The sequence below is a fragment of the Dermacentor silvarum genome, chromosome 4 (genome assembly GCF_013339745.2).
Source record: "Dermacentor silvarum isolate Dsil-2018 chromosome 4, BIME_Dsil_1.4, whole genome shotgun sequence".
Classification (NCBI taxonomy): domain Eukaryota; kingdom Metazoa; phylum Arthropoda; class Arachnida; order Ixodida; family Ixodidae; genus Dermacentor; species Dermacentor silvarum.
In genome coordinates this window covers 88414645-88434891 of record NC_051157.2, presented here as the reverse complement: position 1 = coordinate 88434891, position 20247 = coordinate 88414645, and the positions used below count along the sequence as shown (strand labels likewise).

The 20247-nt window shown below is 47.2% G+C and overlaps 1 protein-coding gene across 4 annotated transcripts in view; it reads right to left on the bottom strand.

Annotated features, from left to right (window-relative positions):
* LOC119450365 (negative elongation factor A) overlaps nt 1-20247 on the bottom strand; it is a 45197-nt gene that overhangs the window by 13372 nt on the left and 11578 nt on the right. For all 4 annotated transcript variants that reach the window (XM_037713797.2, XM_049665829.1, XM_049665826.1 and 1 more), the window contains 5 exons: nt 19209-19348; nt 16941-17007; nt 13978-14087; nt 11563-11662; nt 1559-1688 (listed from right to left, as the gene is read on the bottom strand). In XM_037713797.2, coding sequence (XP_037569725.1) covers nt 1559-1688; nt 11563-11662; nt 13978-14087; nt 16941-17007; nt 19209-19348 — 547 coding nt within the window. The remainder of the gene's footprint in view (nt 1-1558; nt 1689-11562; nt 11663-13977; nt 14088-16940; nt 17008-19208; nt 19349-20247) is intronic.

Genomic DNA, 20247 nt, shown 5'->3' with positions numbered 1-20247 from the left:
AGAAATTTCATTCCATCGCTCTTTGTGCGGTCCTCCGCACAAAGAGCGGAGGACCGCACAACCTCCAAGTTTCTGCCCCATATGTTAGCACCGGTAGAATGGAATGATTGCACACTTTTCAGTTTAGCGACGGTGGTAAGTTCCCAATCAGGATCTGGTAATTCCTGCCGTATGCACTCCAACCCATTTTTATCCTTCTGTGAATTTCCTTCTCATGATCAGGGTATCCTGTGAGTAATTCACCTAGATAAACGTACTCCTGTACAGACTAGAGGCTGACTGGAGATCCTGAATTGTTGTTCCTTTGCCAGGCTGTTGAACATTATCTTTGTCTTCTGTTTAATTAATCTTCAACCCCACTCTTACACTTTCTCGGTTAAGGTCCTCAATCATTTGCTGTAATTCGTCTCCATTGTTGCTGAATAGGACATTGTCATCTGCAAACCGAAGGTTAATGAGATATTCGCCATTGATTCTCACTCCTAACCCTTCCCAGTCTAAGAGCTTGAATACTTCTTCTAAGCATGCAGTGAATAGCATTGGAGAGATAGTGTCTCCTTGCCCTGACCCCTTTCTTGATAGGTAACTTTCAACTTTTCTTGTCGAGAACCAAGGTAGCTGTAGAATCCTTGTAAATATTTGCCAAGATATTCACGTATGCCACCTGTACTCCTTGATTACACAATGCCTCTGACTGCTGGTATCTCTACTTAATCAAATGCCTTTTCATAATCTATGAAAGCCATATAGAGAGGTTGACTGTACTCTGCAGATTTTTCAATTACCCGATTGATGACATGGATGTGGTCCATTGTAGAATATCCCTTCCTGAAGCCAGCCTGTTCTCTTGGTTGATTGAAGTGTTGTCCTGATTCTATGGAAATTATCATGGCAAATATTTTATACAATACTGAAAGCAAGCTAATGGGCCTATAATTATTCAATTCTTTAATGTCTCCCTTCTTATGGACTAGTATAATGTTCGCATTCTTCCAGTTCTCTGGTACACTTGAAGTCGTGAGGCATTGCGTATAAAGGGCTGCAAGCTGTTCAAGCATAATATCTCCTCCACGTTTGATTAAATTGATTGTTATTCCATCTTCTCCTGCCGGTACCACTTAGGACGCATTCACACTTGCAACTAGACGGCGTCCTCCCGCGACCGATTGCGACTGGTGACCAGAAAGCTACTCAAGACGAACGGTGTTCACACCGTCAAATGCGACCGGCAAGTCGCTAAACCGAAATGTCTCGCGATATGCTGTTCACGTCTGCTTGCAATGTCATCGCCGCATAAAATAAGCGTCAGCATATACGGACGTCCTGTTCCTTCGCATATGATTGGTTCAGCTGTTCTGCGACTGCAGTCACGCGACTGAAAAATCGAGCAGCGAGTGACTGACCCAAAATGGTCGCCTTTCAAGAAAAGCAACCATTTGCGACTAACTTGCTCGCGCGACCTGACCTAGTCGCAAGTATGAATGGACCCTTACAGTGCGGATATTTGTGACTCTGGCGACACGCTATTAGTGGTCTATGCTGTACTACAGGTACAGACCCTGTGCTTGCATCAACATTTGTGCTGGGCGGCATGGCCTCATGTGGCTGCGCTGGTGCAGCTGTGCCCTGCTCCAGCGTAACCCCCGCCTTGGTTGTGGTCCCAGCTTGGCTGCCAGTGCCCCCTGAAGCTGTTAAGAGATGCACAACAGCGGGTTAGAAAAATTACATAATAAAAAGGTCGTGGTCCATAAAATATTTCTGCCTATGTCACAGGTCAATTCAGTGTTTAGGAGCGTAGCACAACTCCAGAGTAAAGACCACGCAGACTCCATTGGTGTCACCCAAGAGGTCTCACATGCAGCAGCGTTGGCAGTTTAAAAAGCACATTTCCAATCAGTATACAATTGCCGACAAATTTTTGTGAAATTGGACATGGGCACAAAAATTTCCAAATTATCAGGCAGTTTGAAAAACTGAACTTCAATGGTAAAATAAACTTTTTTTTTTTTTTTTTACAACAGCAGCACGGCGGGAAGTTTGTTCACAGAATTTCGCTGTTTTATGCTTCATAGAGATACTAGCTCAGACCTGTCAACCTTAACAGTTGACAAATACTGCGGTCGAATCCAAAAATACTAAATATTGTGAAAAATACTAAAATTGCTTTAAAAGTCAAGGTATATCCTGTGTATATATAAACAAAAAACACCACATACTTTGTTCCCTAGGGACACTGTGAACAGGCAGACTGCTATACAGTCACACAAAAATGATAAGCCCAATTGCACTGCTACGGGTAAGTCAGAAAAAATGAGCACATTCAAAAAATCAGCCTTCGAAAAATTGGTGGGCTCACATGTCAACAGTGAGCTTCCCGAAGACTAGGCCTAACCAGCGCAGCTTCGTCGAGAGTTGGAGACCAAAATTGCGGTTTGGCACCAAGTCAACACAGCTCTTTTAACAGTGGCTGCAGTAGGGCATTCGGAAAGCCAACAAATCACCTTGCTAGTAGTGAAAGCAAGGGCACAGGCGACAGCCTGAATAGCGGCAACTTCATTAACTGTTCTTCATGCACACAATTCCAAAAAATTGAGCAGCAAACCGTGCAAAGTCTCAAATTTCGGTAATTGTTATGCATTGGTTGTATATGAAATAGGTGCCAGTGCCACAGAGACGTCCGAATAATTGAGCAGGTCCACAAAATCAGTAAAGGAAAGCTTCGGTTTAAGGTTCGCGTGACCGTACCTGCGCACATGCCCTCCGAAGTCTAAATAGAACATGCTGTATGCTGGTTAATTTCTGCAAACCATTACTTCACTTGCAAACCACTACGATGATTACGCATCATCATAGTCATCATTGCATCCCGCCAGATCACACGGCATAGATCCAACGAGCTATCGGCTGTGCTACAGTTCATTGATTAGCTGCGTAGTGCTTTCAGGCGCATGAAGAGGGAACCATAGCAAAAAGTACACGTGGACATTGATCGCATGGCACAGAGTCTTGTTCAAGCCCCTAATCGAAAGCTTCAACGAGACAGTAATCTCGAACAGTATGGACAGCAAGGAGTGAGCACCAACGAGGCAAGCTCATTTAATGTAGAGGGCAGCGGAAGCCACGAGGAAGGCTGATTCAAGGTGTTTATAGTCGGCTGCCAGTGGTTGCCTTATTTTGCATAGCAGTCGAGGGCAGTTCGAGGCTTCAGTAGACCTCTTCGATTATCCATCACTGGAAGTCTACGACTGTCCGAGACGCTGCATACGCAATGCTCATTCGCTGAAAGCACTGCCTCGTGCAGTCCGGAACTGTCTGGGATGGATAATCGAAGAGGCCCAGTGAGTAGCCATTAATTAAGCCTGCCTCTAGTAAAACCCCAAAACTAAAACTAACAAAAAAAGCAAGTGCAGGCCTTACACGAGTAAATAGAGCAATTTTTACAGAACAAAACACAGGACTAAGCAAGATGGGGCTCAGCTTGTGCAGAGTTACATCACTGTCTATTCTACGTCAATGGTTTCTTTGCCAATGGCTTCATCTGCCCCACAGTACAGTTAAACCTCGATATAATGAAGTCATGAGAAAGAAATTTACAGAAGAATAAAATTGGGTTGGAGTGCATACTGCAGGCATTGCCAAATCCTGACTGAGAGCTTACCACTGTCGCTGAAAAGAAAAGTGTACAATCATCACATTCTACCGGTGCTACCATATGGGGCAGAAACTTGGAGGTTAACGAAGAAGCTCGAGAATAAGTTAAGGACAGCACAAAGAGTGATGGAGCGAAAAATGTTAGGCCTAACGTTAAGAGACAGGAAGAGAGCGGTGTGGATCAGAGAACAAACGGGGATAGCCGATATTTAAGTTGACATTAAGCGGAAAAAATGGAGCTGGGCAGGCCATGTATTGCGTAGGATGGATAACCAGTGAACCATTAGATTTACAGAATGCATACCAAGAGAAGGGAAGCGCAGTCGAGGGTGGAAGAAAACTCGGTGGAATGATGAAGTTAGGAAATTTGCAGGCGCAAGTTGGAATCAGCTAGCGCAAGACAGGCGTAATTGAAGATCACAGGGAGAGGCCTTCATCCTGCAGTGGACATAAATATAGGCTGATGATGATAACGAAGTCGGTAAAATCGGCAATCTGCTTCGTTATATAGAAATTTCATTGTATTGAAATTCCACCTTTTATGCAAATAAGTACAGTCGCTAGTAGATCTTTCTTACATGAAAACGGGCCGCAAAATTCTCCGAATTATCAGGCAATCGAAAAAAGGAAATTTGACTGTAAAAACATTTCATTTGGTTGAATTTGGGAGTCGGCAATGAATTTCATACGGTTTCATGCCACATTGACGATATCTTCACATCGGCGGTAGGAATTAAGCGAAGCCAGCCACGCTTTCGCGTCGTGCCCACTCCGCCCGCCACGGCTAATAGCGTCACCTGCACTGGGACGACGCTATCATGAAAAGCACCGGCGAGTGAATGCTTCATCTGCCTCTCTTTTCAATGGGACTCCAAAACTCAAGATTACGCAACCTCTAATACTAAACGCGCTTACATGATGCCACGCCGTCTTGGCATGCCCACTATTTGTACACACGGCATATAACTTCTAAAGCAGGGTGCATCGCTGTGTATGCGCTCAGCCGCGCTTACAGCCATGCGCAGCGACGGCCGAGACGCGCACCAAGTTACCCCCCCCCTCCACCCCCTCGCGCGTGCTTGATCACATTACCACAAGCTCGCTCCCCTTGCCCTCTTTCCCTTTGCTCGCGTGGGAAGGCAGCACTTGTGAAGCCACCATCTTTCTTGTCTCACCCCCGCATGCTTTCACTTGCACCTAAAGCATACAGTGTGCGGGGCACGATAGAATCTTATCGCACTTGGACTCTGTACGGAACTTTGGCCGTTGCTCTTGTCGCGCGGCGCGCGATTTGAGAGCTGCGTTTGGAAGCAGCCGCTTATAATTCAATCATTTGACTATCTGCATCCCTGGAAGTTTCCATTTATTGTCTCGGTATTCCTTTGCGGCGGCAGTAAAATTTCATTATATTGAAATCGCTTATAACCACACTTCGTTATATTGAGGTGTCGGGATATGGGGGGGATGCCAACGGCCCTCTGCCTTGACACACCGAACCCCGCGGTGGGCGCATGCCTGCGCATCAACCGCGGTCCGGTACAAGCTCGAGGAAACAATAGACCACCACGTGTACACTCGGAAAGCATTTATTACGACTGCAACTAACACTTCGAGCAGGCCAGCTAGCTATAGTTGACATCGCTGAGGGTTCCCTCGAAGAGAGTAATACACTAGGTAAAGAAGGGCTTCCGACTTACCAACTGGGGAATACGGGGGGGGGGGGGGGGGGGCGCGGCGTTTGCCGCGGCAAGAACGCAGTTGACTAACCACGTGCGGGAATACGGGAGCGGCGGCGGAGACTTCCCCCCCCCGTCCCCGCTTGCTGGAGACCAAAGAGCCCCGGGCGATATCAGCGGGATCTCACGTGACCCACCCGGTGGCGCTGATAGCGCTTGCGATTCCCGTGCGCCGCCCGCGGAAGGAAAGTTTCCCCTCTCCCAACTCTCCCTGGCACGCATGCGCTTGACGCGACGTTCGCTGCCCGTGCGGCGGTTATGGCACCCGAGGGTTCCCACATCCCTCCACCCTTAAATATTGCCCTACAGTGGAGAAATCGCTGGAACGACGGCATTGACAAAATATCCGGGCAGATGCGATGGTAAACTCCTGCAGGAAATGTCCGAATCCACGTTGATAAGCAGCACAGTCCTGTGTGGCGGCCGCCCGCATGTGGCAGCCGTCACAGTGGTTGATGATGACGGGGGCTGAAGATGGCTTGCCCTCAAGATGCGCGCCGCAGTGTCCACCCGGGAACGGCGGGTCAGGACTTTCTCGAAGCGGCGTGCGTGCCGGCTCGATGAACCTCGCACCGACGCATCCTCGTGAGAGTGTATGATGGTGGGCCTCCCTCATTGTGGCTGCCATGTGCTGCTGCATCGGGCCGCGAACAGGGAGGGGCAGAGACAGCAGGCAGGGACGTGGACCATGGCAGCAATAGCAAGTCGAGGCGGCTTCACTCGTTCTGCAAAGTCGCTCAAAGGCACTCCACAAACACTTAGAATTAAGGCAGTAGAGGCCGCCGCAGCGTCAGCCGTCTGACACGATGCTGAACCACCCGTCTACCGCATAGCTTTATGTGGTAACGAGAGGAAAAAAAAAACAAAAAACAATCCAGTTCGTTTGAATGAAATTATTCGCTTCGACCGAATTTTTCCGGTCCGATACAGCGCGAAAATGGGCGATGCTCGTATGAACAAAGCGCTCTCTGGTCCCCCGAGATTTCCGTTATTCCGCCCGCAAAATATTGAGTTCATCTGAACAAAATAAGGTTTCTATTTCGAACGAGGTTTCTCCGCTCGGGCGAGTATAGTAGAACTAGCGAATCCGGTTGCACCCGCTAAATGTTACGGCATGGTCGTCTTCGAACATGCGACCGGCAGCTCCGCAGAGCCTTAGGCCTAATCGCGTCCATGACGGATACCAATGCCACAAAAGACCCATAAAGGGTTCCAATGAGCCGCCGCGAGGAAATGCAGGCCTAGCTAAGTGGTCCCCGCTCGCTGCTCATCACGCAGCTTCCGAGCAGACTCCTGGGACTGCGCCCCGCTGACGTCCTAGCCAGCGTTTCCGGCGCCCAGCTCCCAGAGCCAAAGATACAGAAAGGAGGCTATTTACATATGTACAGGGAAAATCGACCACCGCGTCGGCTGCTGCACTCACTCGCTTCGAGCGTACTCTTATGTTGAATTCCAATGGTAGATCCAGATCAAGTATTTCTGCTCTGTGTGGAGCAAGTCTATTCCAATGGCAGAATGGGAGCGTGAGTTGTGTGTTCCAATGGCAGATTGGGACCAGCCGCCGATTCCGGATCGCTCTGTGGAGCAAAAATATCTGCTCCGCCGAAATCGGCAGATTTCACCGGAAGTCCGCGTGACGTATTTCCTTCACCCGCCTCTGCTTCCTGTCATGGTCGCCTGTTTCTGGTCGCGGGCAGTAGACATGGAAAACATGGACCGCATGGATGCTGCGACGCGCCGTGCGGTTTTGTTCATGCTACTAGGTAGTGACAGCTCCGACTCGGACACGAGTTCCAAGTCCAGTGATGATTCTACAGACACCGACAGTGAATGTGACGCTGCTGTGTGTCAACGGGCGTTTGATGTGATGTTTCGCCTACCTGCAAAGAGGCCTAAAGTGATTGGGTTCGTCGAGGAAGTCGTTCGACGATACTCGGACGACGAGGTACCGTACAGCCCAAGGTGGTACAAGCGCGCCAACACGTGCGATGCTCGCGCGAAATACCAGAAGGAAAACAAACCCAGAGAATGCTGGGACTATGCACATGAATGGATGGATGCTATAAGCATCTCATTTGAAGCGGTGTGGTCGGCTGCGCCACCAAGTTGTTGTTCTCTCTATTTTACCTCTAGTTCAGCGCCCTCTCAATTCATTTCCGTGTACTAAGTGCCCCCGCGGGAGCGCATGCATTCCATTCGCAGATTTGGTGCGAGCTGGTGGGAGCGATCCGAGTCGGAGCGACGCGCTCCGTTCGTGATCTGGCCGAGCGCTCGCGATCTGCCATTGGAATTCAACATTAGGAGACAGCTCGCTGCAAATCTCAGCGTCTACACGAGTTCGGTGACACTAGTGCAGCGTTAACTCGCACTCAAGAAAGCACATGCCCAATCTAGCTAGCAATCACGCCTTCGGTTTAGGCCTAACGCTGGTCCGGACAAAGCCTTCAGGCTTCCGCGCATCCGAACCGATCGTCGTCCCGTTTTCCAAGAGCTTGCCCCACATTGGGAACACCAAAATGTCGGGATATGGGGGGATGCCAACGGCCCTCTGCCTCGACACACCGAGCTCCGCGGTTGGCGCATGCCTGCGCATCAACCGCGGTCCGGTACAAGCTCGAGGAAACAATAGACGACAACCACGTGTACACTCGGAAAGCATTTATTACGACTGCAACTAACACTTCGAGCAGGCCAGCTAGCTATAGTTGATATCGCTGAGGGTTCCCTCGAAGAGAATAATACACTAGGTAAAGAAGGGCTTCCGACTTACCAACTGGGGAATACGGGGGGGGGGGGGGGGGGGGGGGGGCGTTTGCCGTGGCAAGAACGCGGTTGACTAACCACGTGCGGGAATACGGGAGCGGCGGCGGAGACTTCCGCCGTCGCCGCTTGCTGGAGACCAAAAGAGCCCCGGGCGATATCAGAGGGATCTCACGTGACCCACCCGGTGGCGCTGATAGCGCTTGCGATTGCCGTGCGCCGCCCGCGGAAGGAAAGTTTACCCTCTCCCAACTCTCCCTGGCACGCATGCGCTTGACGCGACGTTCGCTGCCCGTGCGGCGGTTATGGGACCCGAGGGTTCCCACAGAGGTTCTAAAATACATGGTGATCTATGGACACGAAGTTATGAAAATTTAAATACTTTGTTATATCCAGAATTTCGTTATATTCAAGTTCATTATATCAAGGTTTAACTGTACTATGCGATGGGAGACTAAAGAAAAATTATGTACTAGATTGATAGATCGCATTTACATAATAGAAAGTAGATCTCTACGAATAGTGGAGGCCTGGTATACCAGATAATGTGGTAAAAACAAAGTATAGTGGTAATATGTGATGTTAAAATTCCTACACTAGTCGCTGTGGCATCACACATTGTGGAAACTTCCGAGTGACTTGGTGAGCAAGTGAAACTGCTGAAGGGTAATAAAATACCTTTGGCAGATCCCGAGCATATGTGGAAATCTTTCGTGGGATTTATGCAAACATTTGGGCAAATTCTATTAAAACATAGCGCTAAAGGTGCAAATACAATACAGTGTTTATGCAAATGTTTCCATGCAAGCACAATGTCCATTTAGGAGTATACCCGTTATACTCGCATAGCATCATAGCATGATGGGTGCAAAATAATTCAGCATTTTCTTTTCTAAATCTGCCTCCACAACAAATCCAACTCCTCAATCCCTAACTGTAAGTGTGCTTAACCCTTTAAGTGCCGTGGACAAGTCTCACTCATTAACATTTTTTTTTGGAAGAACCTGCCAAGGACGAGTCTGTCTCATCCACGTGTTTGAGCCCTTTTTTTAAGTGCCGGTAACAAGCTGGGCCCAGCCAATCCATTTTGACGTTATGGTGAGTTTCCTCTTTGACCCCCGCTGGGGGTCCTACAGACTCTGTTCATCTGGCAGAGATTTAATAAATGGCAGCTGCCAGTCGCATGCTGCTATGCCCGTCGTGAAAGCACGGCTTTCATTTGCTTCACTCGTGAAGCTCCAAAGATGATTTGCTTCTGCATGAAAGAACTGACAGCTAAACAGTGTTGCCATAGACACATCAAGTGACTCTGATGTAGCAGACTACGACAACAGTTTTGAAACGGCGCAGCAGTGGACGAAGTTAGATGGATGGAACTTGGTTCTTGTTATTTCATATCTTCAAACACAAGTTGTGAATTTACTGTACTCCATGTTATATATATTTCAAATCTGCAAAAAATTTGCCATCAAGGGGGGTATTCTGGGTATTCTGCAAGTGTCCAGCTAGTGGACATGTCCATTTCATCTGCTGCTGAAGTTCTGATTGGTTGGGTAGGGGTATGGATGAGGAGGAGACAGGTGCCCCCAGCCAATCAGCACTTAAGCAACAGACGAAATGGACATGTCTGCTAGGTGGACACTTGTAGAATACCTCCCCAGAGGTGCAATTAAAACATCACTTTCTTGGATTTTTAGCCGGCATTTAAAGGGTTAAGCATTGTTGTGAGCGCTGGCAGGATGCGTTGCCAAAAATATGTGGCAGAGAAGTGATCCTACAAAGCAAGCACAAAAGAAGCAGATTCGGCAGAACACATGTAAAATGCTTGTGAATGCAACACAGTGCACTATCGAAGGACAGAAAGGCCACGCCATGTTTTGTAGAGAAAGAATTCACTTCTTTTTCGTCGTGGCAGTAGGCTTCGTAGGAAAATGATGTGATGTGATAAATGTTTGTCGCAATAAGCATTTCGCGGGCTGCCCAGTGAAAAAGCATTCTCGCTGTTCAGTGTACACCAAGTCTGGAAGAAGTAATGCAACAGACTTAATACAGTGTAGACCGCTTATAACGTAAGTCGCCGGAGTCGTGAATATCCGCACTATAACCAAAGCAACAATTTTCAAGGCCCGCACATATTCAAAACATGTGCACCGAGCCGCCACACATATGCGACAGTCGAGGAATGCGGCTAGAACGTTTGCATTCAATTTACAATCGAATCTCGTTAATTCGAAATAATTCACGTGGCGGCGCCTCCGCCCGGCACTGCTCCGGCACCGCCAATGTAGCGCGAACAAAACAAAAAAGAGAGAAAAAAAAAAAAAAAACACGGCGGAAATTTACCCTCTCTCAAATGGCAAGGTCGCCGATTCTGCGTTGCGCCGGAACATGCATGTACGTGCCGACGTCTCAGCCACGCTACCGTAGCCACGTGTAGAAAATGGCAGTGAACCCTTCTTTCTCCTTTATGCTTCCTCTACTTTCTACTCACGTGTTGACCTTGCACGCTGCAGCTACGACGCAGAGAGAAGCAGCGGCGCTGTCCCAGGCCGGCTAACGAAACTGCCCACGCCGGCAAACATCCGCTTCCCGATAACGGCAGAAAACGAAACTTCGGGGAGCTGGCGCCGGGCCGGCTGGAGCGGCGGCTCCTGCACAGGCAGCGGGCGCGCGTGGTGACAGTCGAAAGTGAGGGAGCTACGAGGGAGGGCGAGGGGAGCCATCGAGGCGGTGGAGTTGCCGAGGCGAAATCCGCTTCCCTGCCGCCCTCCTTCCCTCACATTCCACAGGTATCCGTGTGCGCCCTTCGCCATGCCGTGCCGGCGCTGCCCGCTCCCTGAAGTTTCGTTTACTGCCGTTATCGTGAAGCGAGCCTCGGCCGGCGTTGGCAGTTTCGTGGCCCTCGCTCGCTATGCGCGCCGTGATGTTTCACGACTCGCACTCAAGATTCTGGTTTCAGCCTCACTGGCTGTTCGTTCGCACCATGTGTCCTTCTCCTCCACTTCGTCTCTCTTTCTTCCTCGAGCACTCCTTGAGGCGCCCGTTTGAGGGGAGCGTTCGCCGTCTCCGCTGACTTCCCTACTCCCAGGCAGCCGCACTGTAACCGGTATTTCGTTTCCCGCAACTGCACTATAAGCGATACGTGTATACATGGAGTGCTATGGGAAAATTAACGGGAGTCTGAAAAGACCGCACTATATCCGGTCCTGCACTATAAGCAGTTACGTTATAAGTGGTCTATACTGTACAGTGAAATCTCATAACAAAATGGGTTATAGCAAAAAAAAAAAAAAAAATGAATATAATAATGTAGTAATTCTAATTTGCCTTGTTATCCCTATATATACCCACGCTCTTGTCAGACAGTTTGGTGGTCGACAAAGGTCAAAATTAGCAAGACAACAGTCGAGCTTACCTTGTAATGGTGCGTTAGTCTTAGCAGCAATGGCTGGTAAGGCCGTACTTGTGGTAGGTATACCATACGATGCAGCAGGAGACGCCGGCACTGAAGAGAGCTGCAGTAAAAGAGTATTTGAGCAGATACAAGATACAAGATGACCAAAGGAAATGGCAATAAGACCTTTGGCAGGTTGAAATAGGCTCTGACTTGGTTATTTACAATGTTAAAATTTCATTCACAAACAAAAGAAATGTGGTAGCGCAAGGTAGCACAGACCCATCCACATCTTGAATTCAAGAGGGAACTCGCCGAGCAAACGGAGGTTGGGTGCACCTATGGATGCATAATAAGAACACACATGCGCAGAACCAAGCAGTAGATATGGAAGGAGCGCTCACTGACTTTTCAGTGGCTAACAGAGCTATATGCTAAAACATAAATTTCCTCAAAAGATAAATTAGTGACGCGTGTATGTTAGAAGATGAAACAAGTACTTACATAGGTAAAATACAGACCTGTGTACTGTTACAGAAATGATAGTTAAAAAACAGAACACGCTGTAACAGACCAAAGCCATAGACAAAGGGATCACAAACACTGTAATAATAACATTCCAAGCACACTGAGCTATTTGGCATTATCTGGCAATTGTTAATTGGACCTAGGCAGTAAAGGTATCAAACAGAACGAGAAACATCAGAAGCTTGTTCCTACAGCCGCTAAAATCATCCACGATCATCAACAATTTCAGCTAAAAGGGGCCCTGAACCACCCCTCCGGATTAATGAAATAACCTAGTCTGCGGGTAGCATACTCTGCTGTGAACATCTCAGCCAAGTTTTGCTGTCGTACGCAGTGCGTGGAGCTCGCAAGCGGAGCGCAAAGTCAACTTTCTCTAAAACGCTCTCTTTTCAACAGAAGCCATGTTCGTCACTCTCTTCTGGACACTTTATTTTGTCATAAAGCGGATTCCCAAATGTGGCTGCTATTGGTAGCTGCCATCGGCTACGTAGCGTAGAGATCACGGCTGCCGTGGGGTGCCGCCACGAGTCCACTGGTTAAGTGCACTGCGGCTCGCTAAGGACAACTGAGTTTGGCTTACATTTAGCACGTACTAGGCACCAAAAGCGGAAGTCGTGGCGTCTACGTTAACACCCAAAATGAAATTTAAACTGCCTGCCACAGTGCCACTTAGAAGGCAGAGCACTGTGGCCACGCCCCACTCCGCCATAGCCTTCGCAGTTCAAGGCATGGAAGAAACAACGGGAGCACAGAGGAGGCCATGTTTGTGTGTAAATAACTCTGCTTCTGCTTAACGCATTAAAGTACTTTTTGCTGAAAAGTATTTCTGAAATAGCCTATTTTCACTTCAAGTGCCTTACTCCACTTCGATAAAAAGTGGTTCAGGGCCCCTTTAAAAATGCACTTGAGATAGGATTTTATGCAGCACACAAATTCACTTAAACTGCCTCTCCAGCGTTGGGCACACGTGAGAACAAAGAGAACAGAACAGCTGTGAAGTCCAAGTCAAGTTTCAGGCACTTCCAAGGCAGGTGAGGCACACTGCAGTCTATCATCCGGTTGACGTGGAATTTTAGGGCTAGCATTGCGGTCAGTACCGTATTTATTCGACTATCAGGCGAGGTTTTTTTCCCAAAATATTTACACTCGAAGTCACCTCCCGCCTTATACGCGAGTTTTGCCTTTTCGCATGGCTTCACTGCAGCATGAATTTTGCCTTACAGTGTGGCTTTATGGCAGCACGCGCCATACCGTGAAGCCACACTATAAGGAGAAATCCGCACTGCTGTGAAGCCACACCTAAAGGCAAGATTTGCATAGAACCCGCACTGCGTGCGCTGAAGCTCCCTTCCCACCTGTTTCATGGCCGCTATTTTGCATTCTGGCTGCGTTCGTAATTCAGTATTTCAGGCAATCCACGCCGAGGCTCTATAATCCATCAGCTACACTGTATTGCCTAATATTGGTGTGCATACTTAAGTTTTTTCTTGGGGTCCCCCCAATTGCACCCTTGCCTTATAATCATGACCACCTTATAATCAAATAAATACGGTACATAAAAGACCATCCCGCTGTGCGAGCGGCTTGCAATGTTCGTGAGCAAAAAATAATTCAGCTTTCGTGCGTTCGACACGGCCTTGGAGTAAGTTCAGTAAGTTCACACTTTTCATGATCTCAGGAAACTGTCCGAGACGTGCGGAGATCTCAGAGAAGCTTCGGATAGGCATATCTTATATTTTGAATTATCAATAAGTAGAAGTATTTCACAATTCCCTTCGAGTTTGATATATCCGTGATTGACTGTAGCTCGAATTGTCATTCAACACACTTTTAAATGCAGGGCATAACACAACACTGCAGCAAAGAGGCATAACCTATTTCGAAGGGCTACACAAAGGCATTGGTCACCTGTGACGATGAAAGCAGGCCAGCTGCATAATCTGGTGTCACAGGTGCTGCCGATGTGGTGGGTGTAGTGGGCGCCTCCTTGTCTTTCTTCTGATTCTCAGGAATTTCCTCTGCATAGAGCAACATGATAGGAAAAATTTTACTCATGTGCCAAGAGAGCTGCAAATCTGGCTTCATTGTAATTGATGGTCACACCATCAGAGTTGAAACCCAAAACATAGAAACAGAACATTGAAATCATTGCTGCGACTCCTGTCTGCGTGGCAGCCACGACACCGGCTGTTTTAGCTGCTGCAATGGTGAAACAACAATCCACTGCGTGACCAGAGCCCTGTTTATAATGCTGTCTGTGAATGTTTGAGCGCACTTGCAGCAGCTGTAGCATCGAAGCGGAATGCGCTTCACACGTAGCAGAAAAAGAAAAGCATGCAAGTTTAGGTACTGCTGTCCTTGTGCTTGTGGTTAATGCTCCATTGGTTACCGTAGCAAAGTGCAGAAAATACGGAAGTCAGCAAGCGTTCTTCTTACAGATATGATATCTTGCCAAAAAATGCTTGCGAGGATGCTCTATTTAAAGCTGGAATATTCTTATATGAGCTGTCCTTCTGGCCTTGGTGCACGTTAATAGCATACTACATTTACGAATTTCAGACGAGTCTTCCTTTGTTCTTTTTCATCAGACGAATGCTGTGGCTAACGTGAATATTCACACCCAGAAACCTTTGAACCTTCTATCCCGTCCGTGTGGCTTGGCGACCAGGAAAAATAGAAACAAATATTTATGGACCAAGAAGAAGTGCCACATGCCTTGAATAAGCAAGGTACGAGCGAATATTTTATTAAAAACGCTTTGTTCCTGTCGTATCTCTTGTCCATGTCAATTCAGTGCTATGACCTAAATTTCTGCAACAAACAAACTAGCCCAAAAATCCGTACTCCGGGTGGAAGTGCTTCGTCTGCCGCTGCTGCTAAACGAGCTGTGAGAGCAGAAGCTCAGCGAAACTACCGAGAGGATCCTGCCGTTCAGATTCAAATGTTTTGCCTCAATATAATATACGAAACACCTATACAGCTGCGCTCAAGTTTCACATCAGGGAGCATCGTAATCGTCGGTGAATTTTTACTTAACTGATTGCTGGAGGACACATGTCAAAAGCATCATGCAATCACGGTCGCTCAACGTTAAGCTCAGGTCGCAAATCAAAGCACCAAGAAGGTTTAAAATATGTGGGCCGTGCTACGCAACAAAAACGGACAAAAGCAATGCACACGATGACTGGCTGCACTGCGATCCCAGCGGAGGCAAAGGAGACGCAGGTGCACGCAGCAGGAGCTCGTCCACGTCAGTGGTGCCATCTCCACATTTCATTGGAAACGACCAACAGGGAGAGAGAAAAGTGACGATCGCTCGAGCGCCGTTTGACAGGCACAGACATATCGAGGAGGCTATGTTTTTGGGCACCGTAGTCACTGATAGCTTGCTAAATTCTTGTTATGCAATGCTAGGAGGCTTCCGAGCATGTGCAGCACCATATGTTATTGCGGAAAATTTGTAAGCATTAGATATCGAAAAAAATTTTCTGATGTTCAATATTCGATTACACATTGTGCATTTTTTGCTCGATTTGATTTGATATTTGATTCGGAAATTATTATTCAGTATTCACACAACCCTACTGCCTACGAGTTAAGAAATGGGATGAAGAGAGTGGATTCCTTGCATCGGTTAGAAGACTATACAAACGCTGATGACTTGAAAAACTAACTGCTGCAAGTTACCTTGCCGATAAAAGCTAACAAGGGTTGCCCACAAAACAACTGCAATAGGTCATTTAGATGCAGTCATCAATGAAAAATTAATTCCGCCGTTAATGGGCTAACTGAAGTCCCACTTATGCGCTACTGTATACGCAAAGATTTGTTGTACTCTGTGTTACCATAACAACGTTCTGCAGCATTTACCATTTGCACAGTGATCAAATGAAACGCAGCCTGCAGGTAAAGTAGGTAATGCAACACTTAAAGTGAATGGCTGTGCTCCATTTTCTTTTGCAATGCACCGTAATTGTGCTTTCGAGATCTGCGTGCGCTACACTTGATCGTATTTGAAATTTCACAGGCAGGACGGTGACAAGAGCAGAGCATAGCAACATTGACAGCATCCTGATCTGCAACAAAGCAAAGTGGCAAATACTGCTTGTACAATTCCAAAATGCTATCTACATAGTTTTGCTTTACAAACAGTTTCTACTGAGTGGCTCTAGTATAAGCTTCTCAAAGCCATGCACTGAACAAAATGTCACGAAGCAGCCAGCAAAAACACCAGCAGACCGGATGTTCAATACAAGGGTTAAACTGCACAGATATTGGGGAAAAACAGGATGGGGTCCAAGTCTTTCTGACCGCTCGTGATACCCTAAGATGCCGTTTGCGGAAACATGGGTTCGAACCCGGTTAGGAAACCCCTTAGCTGGAGGACACTTTTCTGTATGCAAGGTTCTGTTGTTCAAGGTCATAAGAAGGCAAATACCTGGAAGGAATACATTTAGAGTCATTCATTACTTAAGAAGTGTCATCCTAAGCTTGCTTCCATCTAAGAAAATACAAGTGAGTGTTGGTGCTCTCACCCCCTTAATGAATTAATTTAATTTGGTCTAGTGTCCCAAAATTGTAAAGTGGTTATATGAGGTGACGCAGCGGCTTTGGATTAATCTTTACTACCTGCGCTTCTATAATGTGTACCCAAAGCAGAGTGCACAAGCATTCTTGTATTTCGCCCCCATTTGAATGTGGCTGTCATGGCTGGGAATCTAACCCACTAACTCATGCTTAACAGCAGAATGCCACAGCCACTAAGCTACCGTGGCAGGTCTCTCAACCACGGGCGACATGTAGGAGGGTTGCCATATTTTCTTGTGGGCATTGCACTGTTGTTGCGGATCAATGGGCAGGCACAAACTTACCCGTCGGCTTTTTCCTCCGCTTGGCGTCCCTTCCGTAACCAAGTGGCTGCTCATTGATGTCCAGCAACTGCACGCAGAAATAAAAGTGCAAGGTCAACAAGAAGCAAATGACTAAAGTACAGTATTTACTCGATTTTAAAACACACGCATTGTCCTGGAAAATTCACTAAGGTATGATAAGCGCGTTAGCATTGAGTACAAAATGTAAATTTCAATAGGTGGTGGCAAAATCTCACCCCAAACCTCAGGGGGTGAGATTTACGCAAGTGCATTTATTCGCAATTTCAACATAATTAAATTTCACCGCTTTCACAAAGACCAAGGCACCAATTAGACATTACCATGGCTGGCAGTGGCCAAATGGTTGTTTTCCATGCAGTTGTTTATGGGCACACTAAACTTCCCCATCTAGCACATTAGCCTCAATTCAAGTGCTGTTATAAGGTGAACTTGTCCTAAAATGTTGTGCAGCACATAAGGTTGCGCAATGATAGAAACTACCGGGGTTTTTATGCAAAATTTGAATGGAGTGCCATAGTCGATAGCAAGTGCTTGTGTCTGAAATTGCATGGGAGCCATGAAAGCTAACTGCACAATTGTGTACGGTATGTACCAAGAGCACAACAAGTGCGTTAAGTGCGGTGTGCTGCAGCAGGTGCTGCCTGTGGAACGCTACATAATTACACGGCACAAATGCTTATGCAGAAGGGGAAAGAGCGGCAGGACAGGTTGCGGGGCGCCGAGATACAAACTTCAGGATAACACCAATGGTTAGTTGACGTGCTCCCCTCTGGCAATCGACTACAAAAACAACCAAAAAGGAGTAGGTAACATACTGTATAATACACCGCTGTGCACCATTAGTCCACCGATAGTGCACTATTTAAAAGCCTACTGCAATAACATTTCACTTAGGCAAAATTTCTTATATGTACATGAGTAGCAGACACAGTGGAACCCCGGTTATGTGTTCCCCAATTTTGCGACATCCCTGATTTTATGACAGTTTGGTGTAGTCCCCGCGAACTCCCCATAGAGACAATGTAATAAAAGTGTCCATTATACAGTCAAATCTCGTTATATCGAACACACTTAATTCGAACTTCCCGTTTATTCGAACTGACAATGTGGTGCCGTCAAAGTTATGTGTATTCCAATGGGCAAAAACGCCCGGTAATTCCAACGCAAAAGCATTTGCGACGGTTAATTAGAACATACTGCGCACCGACAATGCTCCCAGCAGCGCGCCAAATCAAGTGGCAGTGCCTCCGACCGGCATTGCTCCGCAAAGCTTAGGCGAGACCTCTCAACGCCGCGCGGAGAAAGAAAAAGAGGGAAAAAGAACGGCGGTGGAAATTTCACTCTCTCAAATGGCAAGGTCACCGTTTCTGCGTTACGCCGGAACACGCGTGTACGTGCCGACGTCTCAGCCAACGCTGCGGCGCAGAGGGAAGCAACGGCGGAGGCCCAGTCTGGCCAACGAAACTGTCCACGCCGGCCGACGCCTCGCTTCAACGGCAGAAAACGGAACTTCAGGAAACGGGATAAGCTGGCGCCGGGCCGGCGCCGGGCGAGCACGGGGACAGTCGAAGGTGACAGCGCTACGAGGGAGTTGAGAGGGAGCGCAAGGGGAGCCACCGAAGCCACTGCAACCGAAGCGATGGGGTTGCCGAGGCCAAATCCGCTTTCCTGCCGCCCTCCTCTCTCACCTTCTACGGTCCCTGAGCGTCCATCGCCGTGCCGGCCCCGCCCGCTCCCTGAAGTTTCGTTTTCTGCCGTTATCGGGGAGCGTTGGCTGACATGGGCAATTTCGTGGCCCTCACTCGCTATGTGCTTGCGGGCCGTGATATTCCACGACTTTCACCGTTCGTACGCCCTAACCCCCCCCTTGCTATGGCACTCTAATACTTAAAAAATAGGTCCTTCCTTTAATTCGAACAAATTTTCGGGCCCCTTCGAGTTGGAATTATTGAGATTCGACTGTACTGCACTATTTCGCAATTCCCTTCGAGTTTGATATACCTGGGATCGACTGTATTCAATTCATATTCAAAAGTTTGAATATTCACCCACCCCACATTGTTTCTGAAATATTTAGGCTGCAATTTAGGGGTGCAGCCGTTAAATAAAAATAAACGGTATTTTGATGTAAAGAAATTTCAATCTAAAGTAGAAGTAAAGGGCAATGCACTTAACATTAAGCAGTTAACGCACTTGTGCATGTATATATGTTATGTAGCCAGTGATTAAACTACAGTGGTTACCCACCTTGATGCCGCCATCTTTCTTGTTCCCCAGAGGCTTGGTGAGGGACCGACTAAGTGGAGTACCGGAACTCAGGCGGTTCCCACTGGTGGGTGTCTTGAAGCCACCTGTTGGCACACGGCTTGGAATACCCCTCAGAGGACCTGTAAAAACACCAACAAATTAGAGTCCTTACATGCAAGAATGCTACATGCTGCCCCTTAAAGAGACACCAATGAACAACATTAATGGCATCTTAGGATGGTAGTTTCCAAGCACTAGAGCACTCAGAAAAGGCTGATCTTGTTCGTATGGTGGAAAAGGGGGCACTCTAGCTACATTCGAATGGTCGTTTCCAATGGCTTGACTCCAGATCAGAGCTCCAAGAGGCGCATCCACTATCGCCATTGTAATAGTCGAGAAATCCGGTCGCTTTCTGGTCATGTAACCTCATCCTTGACCGCACTTGCACTTACGGAGGGGGATAAGACAAAACCTGACATTTCTTTAAAGCTTCTGTTTCACCAATGCGGATGTGGTGCTGAAAGGTCAACTTTTAAACAGACATGCTGATTTTAGCAGAATTTGGCAGGATGTTTTCTCTTGATGTTACAAGAACACATAGTAAACTTCATTACCCTTGCACAAATGGACAAAACATTATGCATATCCCAATAAGCAAATGAGTGTCACCTTGGGAAAATTATCATTTTAAAATTATAAATATAGATAAAACTTTTTTTAATAAATATCTCATCTACACCCTATATTACAGGACAGCGGCAGCCGCTCGCAATTTTATGCCTCCTTCTGCAGAAACAGCATCACTTGAAATTCAAGTTTGTTTGTTTTTGTTTTTTGTTGTTGTTGCTGTGATACAGAAATCTATATACTTTTTTCTTGATAGAAGCAATTTAGAAATCAGGACATCCATGGCCTTGTTCCACACAAATCTCCAGCCTAAAAAAAATTTGTACACAGTTTTTGTCATTGCAGTTTCAAAACAATAGTCCTAAAAGTATGAATTGGCCAAAAAATGCTAAAGGAGAAAAACTGATTCAAT